This window comes from Aythya fuligula, chromosome 1, assembly GCF_009819795.1.
Source record: "Aythya fuligula isolate bAytFul2 chromosome 1, bAytFul2.pri, whole genome shotgun sequence".
Lineage (NCBI taxonomy): Eukaryota > Metazoa > Chordata > Aves > Anseriformes > Anatidae > Aythya > Aythya fuligula.
Window position 1 is genome coordinate 164,735,455 of NC_045559.1, and position 12,389 is coordinate 164,747,843.

Genomic DNA, 12,389 nt, shown 5'->3' on the forward strand with positions numbered 1-12,389 from the left:
AATTGGCACATTTGCCAGCTTCCAGTCTACTGGAACCTCTCCAGTAGACCAAAGACCGTTGAAAAATAATTGAGAGAGGTTTTGCGATGACATCAGCCAGCTCTTTAAGCACCCTGGGATGAATCCCATCCGGACCCATGGACTTGTATGGATGCAGGTAGAGCAGCAAATCCTGCACACAGTCAGGGTTGGTTGGGATTTTATTATCCCTACTATCATGGTCTGCCAGCTCAGGGCACTCTGGGTCCTGAAGCCCATCATCAATGTTGTAGACAAAGGCAAAGAAGGCATTAAATGTCTCTGCTTTGCCTATATCATTGTCTATAAGATGACCATCCCCATCAAGTAGAGGACCTATGTTTTCTTTGGTCCTCAACTCAACCACTTCATCGTCACTGTGGCCAAGATGGCGGCCAATTGCCACACCCCCCACAAGACCCTCTCTCTTCTCCAGCAACAGATCAAGGAGGGCACCTTTCCTAGTTGGCTCCCTTAGCACCTGCACCAAGAGTTTATCATATAGGTGCTTTATGAACCTCCTGGACTTGCTTGTGTCTGGCAAGTTGAAGTCCCCCATAAGGACAAGGGGAATTGATCTCAAGGCATCTTAGTTCAGCAAAGAATAATTCTTCGGTGTTGTCATCCTGGCTGGGTGGTCTGTAATAGACTCCCACTACGACAACTACGATATCCCCTTTATCTGTTCGTCCCTTAATCCTTACCCACAGGCTCTCAACTTTGCCATCACCAGCTTGAAGTTCCACACAGTCCAGCTCCTGCTTCACATACATCGCCACTCTTCCACCTCGCCTGCCCTGCCTGTCCCTCCTGAAGAGCCTGTAACCATCTATTGCAGCACAACAGCCACAGGACTCATCTCACCAGGTTTCACTTATGCTGGTGATGTTGTAGCTGCGGGACTGGGCCAAGACTTCTAGCTCATCCATTTTATTCCTCATACTGCATGTGTTTGTGTAGAAGCACTTCAAATGCACCTCCCTACGCACAGCACCTTGTGGAGCAGACCAAAGGACCTCACTAGCACACAGTCCCTCTGATTCTAGTGCACCATCCCTTAGCTCATCACTGATTGCTCTCAGACTTCTCCTTGCTACTTCATCGTTACCAGCCTGACAGATCAGTAGTGGGTAGTAGTCAGTGGGCTGTACCAGGCGCTTGACTTTCTCAGCAATGTCTCTAACCTGAGCCCCAGGGAGGCAACAGACTTGCTGTGGGTTGGGTCCTTATGGCACATCGGGCCCTCTGTCCCTTTTAGAAGGGATTCCCCCATGACAATAACCCTTCTGTCTTGGCAAGAGATGCAGCGATGTGGGGGGGTAGGTTGCCTTGCCTTAGGCACCCTCCAACTGGGACAGGCTTTCGTCCACATCAGTTGTTTTGACTGACAAGTTCTAGGGCCTCATACCTGTTCTACAAGGATTGATGGAAAGTGAGGTGGGCAGGGACAGGGCTCACGCACCACCCCGAGAAGGAACCTGCCTCGATTCCCCCCCTTGGCCTAGGTCCCCTCCTACTGCCTGGCAGGATGGGGGAACTTTTGTCTTCTGCGTAGCAGGAGGCACTTGTCACCTGTAAGGTTTTTGTATTTTGGTCTCACTAGATAGGTTTGTAACCAAATGCCATAAACAGAATAGTCTGAAGAGATTTCAATACATCCCAATATAATCCATTTAGGTAATCAGAGAAAGAGAAGTTGATGTTTACAGAATTGCTTGTTTCAAATGCTGTTAGTGAATCTCAAGTTCTGCCCGGTACCTTAGGTACAGGAAACGGCTGCTTTAGAACGTACAGAACCAGCTCACCAGGGAACCCTGAACACCAACAGTGTTTGTTTGGGGGGGATTTTTTTTCATTTGCTTTGTTTTTGGAGGTGGTCCTTTTTGGTTGTTTATTTTGTGTGTTTTATTGCCTTTGAAGCGGTCTAGTTTTATCATCATTTATCCCATACTCTGTGGCGTATTTGATTACAAACACAGGACAATTCCAGGGCCAGTCGTGGGAACAATATGTCTCGCTTTAAGTTGTTAAGCAACTCGGCCTTCGGGCCTTATATACCCTATTCCTCCCGGATCGAAGGGAAACATATCCGTCTCCTTTTCAAGGCCAATAGGGCCTGGGCCAAAAGGCACGTCCAGGTCACCAGAGGGCGTAACAGCAAAGGCCTGCGATGGCAGCAGTAGTGTGGGGGGGGGGGCGATGGTGTAGCAGAAGGATCGGTGGACGAGCCCGCAGGTCCCTCACAATCTGGCAAACCACACGTTTCTGACTCTGGTCCCACATGGCTCTTTAAGGCCTCAGAGATTGCTCGCCACGTGCCGAGCAATCCCGCCACAACCTTGTCGTTTTTAGTTGCTGAGTCCCACACCTTGACCTCAGTTTGGTCCCGTATTTCAGGATCATAAACTGTCTGATTGTCAATAAAGAGAGTAAGCTGTAAGGTTACCAGGACAGCCTTTGTTTCTAAGGACGTATGATTCCCCATAATGCGCAACTGCTTACCTTTCGCCAGCGAGGGGCAGTTGGGTGCACCGGTCTGCTTCTCCCAGCTTGAGCTTCTTCCCAGCTGTGGTGTGCCTATTTCCAGCGACTTTCTGTACGAGCTCCTTTGAGGGGTTTGCTGAGTTTGGCCGAACCTGTCTTCATGAGGCGATCAGTGTGCCTGTTCCTGTCCTGGTCCCTGTTCTGCTAGCCTGTCCCTATTCACTCCTCTTTTGTTTTTGTCCCTGTTCCGTTAGCTTGTCCGTGCTCCTCAGCGTGTCCCTGTTCTTCATGTCCCTGTTCGGCGCCATTTGTGGCGTGACAACCACTCGGACACCAGGCTTCTTTTAGGATCAGTAACTGCTACTTCTTTATTAATGGCATAACTCCATCTCTCCCTCACAGAGGGCGTAGCTTCGACCCTCATTGAGGACAGGCTCCCTTCTTATACCATTTGCCCCACCGCAGTACTTTCCCACTCACTATTCATTGGTCAAACAACTTTGCCCGGCAACAGCAACCCCCCCCGCTGCCATGCCCTGACGGCTGGAGAACAGGCAACCCGAGACGAGGCGCCTCCTGAATCACCCTTCTTTGTTCCCTCTGAACTCGTTACATTCCTGATGGCCTCATCGTTAAGAGCCCGATGTTATCCCCAACCATGGGGCTTGTCGACCCCCATAGCCACATCCCACAATACTGGTTTCTTCTGAGCTTGGAAGCTGACAGTGTTGGCTGTCTAGTCAAAGATACGTATCTTTCTGTAGCCACTGTACAAAGGTAGATACTTCCAAAGTGTGCAGTTCCTTACAGCTGTGTACATATCTCAGCCTTGGACAGCTAAAGTTACTTGAGAGCAGTCATTCTAAACAATTTATTTAGCTGGACAGCAGAGTCACAATTTCACTTAAAAAAATCTGAGATGATGAAAACATTGTGGATTTATTCTTTCTCTTCCTTTTGCTATAAAACCACATTGCAGTACTTGATCATCTTCTGTCTCGTGTTTTTTTTTTGTTTGTTTGTTTTTTTTTATCACTATAGTTTTTACATCTTATAGATAAATAATACTGCAAATCATATGCTAAATAAAAGCCGCTCTTTAAATGTTTGGCTGCTTTGGAAAATCTTACAAAAAACGCCTTCTGAATGATCATTTCTACTTTGGTATGGAAGATTTTTTTTCTCTGTTTTGTTTTTTAACTTCAGGATATGAAATACAGGGAGGACTTGAGGCATCTGTGTGTTTGTAGTGTTGATCCTCCTGGTTGTACGGATATTGATGATGCATTACATTACAGAGAAATGGAAAATGGAAATCTGGAGGTGGGTTCTTTGTTTTGTCAAACTAGTCATTTAGTATTTATTTTACAGGCAGTGCAGTAGTGGTAATAGTGGCAGTGCAACTAATACCAGCAAAGCTCAAGATCTGTTGTGAAAGAAATTACTGGTGTTTGCACAACTGTAAGATGGGAATAAAGAAAAGATGTTCCATCAGAATCTCAGGGTGAATCTCTTCTAAATTCACCCTACTGTCTGCTCATTTAGTATGAGAAAGTAACAATTTATTTACTGCTTTAGCTAACTGTAAACGTGGATATCTGCAGATAGGATAAGAAACTGCTAGTAGGGTGAAGTTACAGCTGTAATAGCTAAGGACTGATTAAAAAGGCATTAAAAAGCTATAGGGTTGATTAACACTAGCTCTGCACCATTATATCTGATCTAGTTGTGCTTTCTTTGCTATAAGTTAATTTGTAGTTGTAATAGCAGAGAATGTCAACGTTGAAGGTCTAGCAAACAGAGAAAAGCAAAAAACAATTTGCAATGAGCCTTGAAAAAAATTAAACAGATTGTTTGAGGCCCTTGGCAAGAAGAGTTGCATTGGTAATGAATGCAGCTTTCCACTAAATGTATGCATGCCCTTATTTTGCATAATTGCTACAACTATTACTTCTTTTTTTAATTTAAGAGCTTTTAACTATACCTACTGATAAATATAGAAGCTGCTGGAGGGAACAGGAAAGGGGTAAATTGGCTTGTAAATAAAAACCTGAGAAAGTTTCTTTCATGTTGAAACCTAATTGTTTCATAAGATGTTTAATGTGATGCTTGTTGTTGTTTTGTTTTATTGTTTTGTTTTCTTAAGGTTGGTGTGCATATTGCAGATGTCAGTCATTTTATTCGCCCAGGAAATGCTTTGGATGAGGAGTCAGCAAAAAGAGGAACAACTGTGTATCTGTGTGAAAAAGTATGTTTTCTATGTAGACAGCTTTTTGTACAATTAATTTTTCATTGCTTTCCTTTTTAAATTCTTAGTAGAGCCACTATCTCTAGACTAAGAAAGAAAAGCTCCTTTGGGCTGCGCTTAATTTGCATAACTATCAAAATGAAGTTGCTTTCTGTCATTCTACACAGCAAGTATTTTTTTTTTTTTTTAATAAATCAATTACATAGAGAATATGCCTTTCAACTCCTGTTTGATGCAAGAAATAATGTGTTCTAAAACTAGACTTCTGTTTTAATATAGATCTGAAACTGTAAAAGAAATGACCTGATTTTTGTTCTTTCCATTGTTTTTTTCTTATGATAGTTAAATCTCTGTTTCCTATGGTCTGTGTTTTTTGTTTTTGGAACTGTATGTTTAGGTTTGTAGTAACTTATTTCCCATAGACCTGGTTCTTAGAAATAACTGCTGTTAAAACAACAAATAGCTAAAATAGATCTTGGAATGAGTTTCCTTTAAAGTAGTGCACCTTTCTTTCACAAATCTGAGCTTTTTGTATTGATAAAATTAAACTATTTCCAAGCTTTTATTATGGTTAAAAATTACAACATTAAGTATTTATGACTAGTCATGCGTTTTATTCATTATTTTGCAGAGGATTGATATGGTTCCGGAGTTACTGAGTTCCAATTTATGCTCCTTGAGATCAAATGTGGACAGGTATATGTATATGATCCATACTTCAGTCCTGACAAGAAACTTCAGATGTGTGCATGTGGATTTTAACAGATTTTCTACCCCTCTCTCAAAGGCTTGCATTTTCATGTATATGGGAGATGAACCATAATGCTGAAATTCTAAAAACCAGATTTATGAAGAGTATTATTAATTCCAAGGTTAGTCACATGAATATATATATATTGTTTTAAAAAGCTGTAGACCTTCTTAAAAAAAGCAGTGATTAACAGACGTGATACTGAAGTTATGTTTTTTTTTCTTGTTTCTGTTACTGATGTACTTTATTGGAATTAGCAAATGATGCTTAAATCCTAAAGCAAAGGGTATCCTGCCCTGTTCTAAACATAAATGTTTAGAACATAAATGTTTAGAACAATTGCAATGTTTTTTCTGCAATTACTTTGTTATGATGTTTTGTTTAAGAAGTATAAATGTGTTGATATTTACTGGACATGGTTGCTATACACCATGAATACTGGTATTCAGTAGAGTCTGTAGGCGTTTAATACAGTTCTGTAAAATCAGACCTCTAATGTATAAAACATGTCTGTTATCAGCATTAAAAAAGTACTGTAAATGCTTGAGTTTTCTTAGGGTCTTCCATAGATCTGTCCTGCTTTGTCCTTTAGTCTTTGTAAATGACATACATTGAGGTATTGAATGTAAAGTTTTGTATTACTGTGAACCAGCTTTGACAACAAACAGCAGTTTCTGCAAGATAGAAATGTGTTCTTCTTTTCAGTGTTCAATTATGTATGTTTTTTTTTTTAACCTCTTCAAGGCTTCTCTCACGTATGCTGAAGCACAGATGAGAATTGATTCAGCGTCAATGAATGATGATATTACTGTCAGTTTACGTGGACTAAACAAGTTAGCAAAAATTCTGAAGAAGAAGAGAATTGATAATGGGTAAACCATGCTGTTGCTGTTACCTCTCCCTCCCCCTTTTGTCTATTTACTGTCTATTTACAACTGTCAAATTATATGTTGCATATGCAGATGATGTGTTCATTTTTCCAGTGAAAATCTTTGGAAAGAAAAGTGTTTTGCCGTTTTGATTTGCAGAAAAGCAGTTATCTTTGTTCCCCTAAAGACACAAACTTGGGATGTTAATTTTTCCTTTGCAAAATGAATTGGCAATATGGCTCTCTTACGGACATTATGCAAACAACCAAAGGAGTAGCATTTAAAATTTGAAATTGTGGATGCAGCATCAGAATTTCTGCTATTTTGAACATTAATTCCAATCTTTTTTTGCTATGTTTTTCATAACAAACCCAGATGCTGTGCATAGGCCTGCAAGTCTGCTGCTGTTTCTGCTCTACTGTAATTCATTAATACCTCTTAATTGTCTTCCAGAGCTTTGACACTTTCCTCACCAGAAGTTCGTTTCCACATGGACAGTGAAACTCATGATCCTATTGACCTGCAAACTAAGGAACTTAAGTACGCCTTTTTATTTTCCTCAATTGCTTAATTTGGGGCAGGGATGGAGTTAAGGTATATTTAACTAACAGCATTTTCTTAATAGTGTACAAGGTTTATGTAATAGTTCAAGTCAATAATCACAGAATAGACAGTTAATCTGTATTTACTACAGTATTTATGAAGTAAGTTATGAACTGCATGCTTCGTAGATTAATTTAAATCTTTGCTACTGATTTAAAGGAGCACTGGGCTATGGACTGTCTACGTCCCACTGACCTCTCCAAAGCTCTTCTACTAGTACGAACTAACAAAGTAGAATTTGGAGTCATGGATTACTGAAACTTTAACAACAGAACAATTCTGCACATGTGCAGAGTGATATCAGCGGTATTATTGAGGAGTTTTAGAAGCAGAGCTACTCATGCAATTTTTGGATCTAATTACTTTCTGTCATACTACTATGTAGTTTCTGTGCTAAAATCTGCACCAAGTTGTGTCCACTGTCATGACTTCATGGTGTGCAATATGGTGCTTTTAAGTGTCATACACATGATGTTTAAATAGTGTTCTTAGAAAGAAGCAGCTTGTCTGTTGGTCTTTTTTTTTCAGATAGCAATGCTATCTTAAAGAGCATTTTTATCTTCATCTATTATTTTAGTTTGTTTTTTTTCCTTCTGCCCCAGTGTTTGAACTTTACTAAATATTTGGTGTGTTTTTACTCTTAAAAATGTTTGTCTGCTTGTACTATATGTTCAAAAATACTGATTTACTAGATACTAGTACATAATATTTATAGGATAGTGACATGTTTCTTCATTAGACACACAAAACAAATACCTAATAATGCTTTTCTAACAATGCAAAATATTTTATGTTGACAGAGAAACAAATTCCATGGTCGAAGAGTTCATGTTGCTTGCCAATGTCTCTGTAGCACAAAAAATTTATGATGAGTTCCCAGAGTTTGCCCTGCTCAGGAAACATCCAGCTCCTCCTCCATCGAATTATGACATTCTTGTGAAAGCAGCAAAGTCCAAGGCAAGTTTTATAATTAATTCACTTAATTAGTATGGTAAAAAAGCTGCATTTTCTCTCTGGTTGGGCACTTACCAAAGAATAGGGGTTAGAAAGCAGTACTGTAAAAATGTGTCTTGCTACACTTTCTAACCACTGGTATCCGCAACAAGGTTCCTGTACTTCTAGGTGAAATCTTTTGCTTAAAATAAACAAACAAACAAACAAAAACCTTTTTGGGTAAAGAAAGCAGATCTGTATGTCTGTTTTATTTTTAAATGTTACGCGCTGTGAAACATTTCTCCTTTCTAAGCTGAATGTAATTTTTGAGACGGTTTTTGGCTTTGGGTCACACACATTTCTAATCTGAAAATGATTTTAAAAGTAGTGTTTTACTCAGAAGGCTTTCCATGGACTAACTTTCTCTTAATTAACCAAATTTACTTTTAATTACTCCAAAAGAACCAACACAACAGGTATTAGCATTATATATATATATATATATATATATATATATATATATATAAATAAAAAAAAATGTGTGTGTGTGTGTATATATATATATATATATATACACACACACACATTTTTTTTTACTATTAATAAATATGCAGTCACTTTACCATGGTACAGGAATCATTTGATCTCTACATCGCCCTTTGTTGTCAGTGGTGTACATTCTGTTGATCTTGTGGCACTGCAAAGTAAAAATGTATTTCTGTTGTTTTCATGCTATCTGTAACAAGTGTCACTGGCACACGAGGAACAAAAAAGTAGTAATGTTACAAATCACTTTTCCAAGTGTAAGTTTTAATAATTCGTGTAGGAAGCAAAATAAGGTTGATTAGTGCTTACATGGGACTTGGGTGGAAGTCTGAATATGTTACTAATAAATTTTTTGGTAACTGTTTTTTATATACCTTTTCATATACCTATAACCAATACTGAGATGGAAAACAATAAAACCAAGAGAAATTTGTTAATATTGGCATCCATACAGAACTAAGAAACACTTCATGCTTTTTCTGAATTTGTAGGCTGACTTAGTTTTCCATTGTTTGAATAGAATGCAAATAATAATAATGAGAAATGCATGGGGCTTTATTTGTAACACTGTCATTCCTTAAGTTGTCTACACTTCAGAATTTATCAGGTATGATACTTGTTACAGTTGCTAGGATTGGCATGGATTTAAGTGTTGAAATTCAAATAATGATAGTTTAATATTTGCTTGTAATATCTGACTTTTTTTCCCTTTCTACAGAATTTGGAAATTAAGACTGATTCTGCAAAGGCTTTAGCTGAATCATTAGACAAAGCTGAGTCTCCTGCATCCCCATATCTAAATACACTCTTGCGAATTTTGACCACTCGCTGCATGATGCAAGCTGTGTATTTCTGTTCCGGAATGGATAACGATTTTCATCACTATGGTTTAGCCTCACCTATTTATACCCACTTTACCTCACCTATTAGAAGGTACCCTTATTTTACAGTAGTTTTTGAGAACAAAGGTGATTTATCTGTTAAGAAATATTTTAGATGGTGGTGGTATCTATTTAAAACAAAATAATGTGTTTGTTCAGCTTTAGATTTGTATCGGTGAAACATCATTCTTAGTCCAAGAATAAGGCTTTATTTCTTCTTTTAAGTGCTCAACAGTACAGGCTGTATTGGTAGAATGTAATAAAGAATTTCATAGATGAAAAAGAAAACAACGTAGTTTATTTTCTCTCTGCAGAGCATATCTTTGGTCAATAAAGGGAATGTGATCTTGAATTAATACAGGGAGATATCAGCAGACCATCGGTATTACAAAGGTTTTTTTGATCTGTAAAATTTCTAAATACAAAATTATATTCAGAAATGTAATACAAAATGTTTTGACACGTCACTGATCATCTTTGCAGGTATGCTGACATTATAGTACATCGACTTCTGGCAGTGGCCATAGGAGCCGACAGTACTTATCCAGAACTTACGGATAAACACAAACTATCAGATCTGTGTAAAAATCTTAACTACCGGCATAAAATGGCTCAATATGCACAGAGAGCATCTGTTGCATTCCATACGCAGGTAAATAGTTCTGAGGTGGGAGCACAAACATTGCCCTTAAAGGAAGGGAGGAAATACTGAGTAGTAATAATCAGGTTGTTCTTTGTAGATCAGTAAGTCTGCAGTAATCGTTAAGAATGAATGCTGTGTATTTGAGGAAAAGCTTCAACATTACATTGCTGGTACTGAAAAAATTGAGAGTTACATCTAGAGGATGCTTTTTACTTTTTTTTTTTTTTTTTTGTTTAATAAATATGATGAATGCTTAATACTGCAGCGATACTATAAATAGCTAATATAATGATATGAATCTGCTTTTAAATATATGGTAATAATCTCTAAGTATAAATTTATATTTAGTATAAATATAAATATTATAGTATAAATGCATATTTATATATATTTATGTTTTACTCTTTTTAATTTGGTGTATTTGTCATCCAGAAGAGAATGTTCTAATGTTTTTTTTTATTGTATCTTCTGTTACAGCTGTTCTTCAAAACCAAAGGAGTGGTGAATGAAGATGCATATATATTATTTGTAAGAAAAAATGCAATTGTGGTTTTGATTCCCAAGTATGGGTTAGAAGGAACAGTCTTCTTTGAAGAAAAAGATAAACCAACACCAAGACTTGATTACAACAATGAAGTAGGTTTTGTAATGTTTATTAATTGTCTTTTTTTTTGATTTGGTAATTGAGCGGAATGACTAAAATCTATTTTAGTTGGGTTAGGTGGTTAATAGAGGCTCTTCTAATTTCAGGTTTATTTATCTGTAGTAATAGTGTTACTGTGGTCTTCTTAAGTTTAACCACAAATGGTCCTGACAGAGGAATGTGTGGTATTGACATTGATTAATATTAGATATTAATATCTATTACAGAAATTAAACATAGTACCTGTACCATGACACTCTGGGCATTCAGCACCATAACTCATTACATGTTAATGAAAATGAACACATTAAAAACTATGTACAGAAATATTTATTCATATAAAAATGTAAGACACATTATAAGCAGTAAGTATTTAAACAAAACTTTAATGTTTAGGTACCATCACTTACTGTGGAAGACACAACGCTGCATGTATTTGACAAGGTTAAAGTGAACGTTATGTTAGATGCTTCCAATATCCAGCATCAGAAAATTCGGATGGTATTGGTAGAACCAAAGGTAAGACAAAAGCTTTGTGATTTATAGCAGCATATTACCCTCCGGTAATCTTAAAATGTTGTCAGGATAAAGTAAAATTTAACCTAAAAGGAAAAAAAAACAAAAACAAAAACAAAACACATCAGCAGATTGTAGTGATTCGCTTCTTATCTACTCTTAGTAAAACACAGATCTGTTTTCTACTGACTGTTGAAAAGGATAAAGGGTTCTAAATTAAACTTCCTTTCTTGGCCCATCAGGAATATTTTCAGTGATGGGAAAGATGATGATTCACTGAAATAGTATCTCTTAAATTTCATGGTTCTGTAATCAGATCTCCTCTTAGAAATTCTTCCAAAACTGAGGACTTTTTTTTTTAGCTCCAGTAAACTACTGCCCAGCTATGCTGGGTAGCTCAGAAGGAAACAGCATGATTGAGCGTGGAGAGGTGCATAAATAGCAGTCCTTTCTTACCACAAATTCCACAATATGAAAGTCTCTTTTGATAACGGTGTAAGACCTATAATATCCTAATAAGTGTATGTCTGGACTTAAGACTATTTCTGACTTGGCTGCTTCTCACTGCATCTGTGACTCTGGGGTTTTCACCTGGGCTCGTACGTCAGGCCTGTTGAGTGTTTTCCATGGCATTACAAGATCGTGTACTTTCATATAAGCTGCATGTGATTCATCTGGGAGACAGATGGTTGCAGTATTGAGTATACATAACGAGTATATGTCATCTTGAAGGAAAAAGAAAAGTGAAAATAAACAACAGGTCCTTGTTGTTTATACAAACATGTTAGTTTTTGTTGTTTTTTTTTTTTTTTATCTGAAAAATCATCTGTTTCCAAATGCATGCAAATATTTTGATGCCTGGTGACAAGCAGTCCTCACGCTTTCAAAGAGCAGAAGCAGACAATGTTTGTAGTAGTAAATAAACCTCTGCATTCTGGAGCACAACTACTAGTTGAGCTGCCTGCCCACTGCTTGTGCACACCAAGTGGTGTTTGTGAGAGATGCTGTTGTTGGGCTCAACTCAAGAACGCTACTGTTGGCATTGACTTCAGTCCGAGGGTCATACTTTGTTCTTTGAAAACAGAGTAAGCTCATGAAAGTTCTTTTTTTTTCCTTTTTTTTTTCCTTGTCCCTTCCCTTCTGCTTCCTGTACTATTTCTGGAAAGTTCCTTGGTCTGTAATTAAGTCAATACTGTAAGTTTAGCTTATCCCTTGATACAGGAATGACCATACTTGTTAATCCAAACTAATTTC

General features: G+C 37.7%; 1 protein-coding gene across 3 annotated transcripts in view; it reads left to right on the forward strand.

Annotated features, from left to right (window-relative positions):
* DIS3 (DIS3 homolog, exosome endoribonuclease and 3'-5' exoribonuclease) overlaps window positions 1-12,389 on the forward strand; it is a 29,414-nt gene that overhangs the window by 13,698 nt on the left and 3,327 nt on the right. Inside the window, exons 10-20 of one of the 3 annotated variants that reach the window (XM_032207574.1) lie at window positions 3,709-3,825; window positions 4,649-4,750; window positions 5,382-5,446; window positions 5,538-5,622; window positions 6,246-6,373; window positions 6,824-6,910; window positions 7,774-7,930; window positions 9,171-9,385; window positions 9,817-9,985; window positions 10,454-10,612; window positions 11,016-11,138. In XM_032207574.1, the coding sequence (XP_032063465.1) occupies window positions 3,709-3,825; window positions 4,649-4,750; window positions 5,382-5,446; window positions 5,538-5,622; window positions 6,246-6,373; window positions 6,824-6,910; window positions 7,774-7,930; window positions 9,171-9,385; window positions 9,817-9,985; window positions 10,454-10,612; window positions 11,016-11,138 (1,407 nt within the window). Of the gene's footprint in view, window positions 1-3,708; window positions 3,826-4,648; window positions 4,751-5,381; window positions 5,447-5,537; window positions 5,623-6,245; window positions 6,374-6,823; window positions 6,911-7,773; window positions 7,931-9,170; window positions 9,386-9,647; window positions 9,727-9,816; window positions 9,986-10,453; window positions 10,613-11,015; window positions 11,139-12,389 lie in introns of those variants that run through there. The other 2 variants (XM_032207575.1, XM_032207577.1) reach the window with 2 other exon arrangements.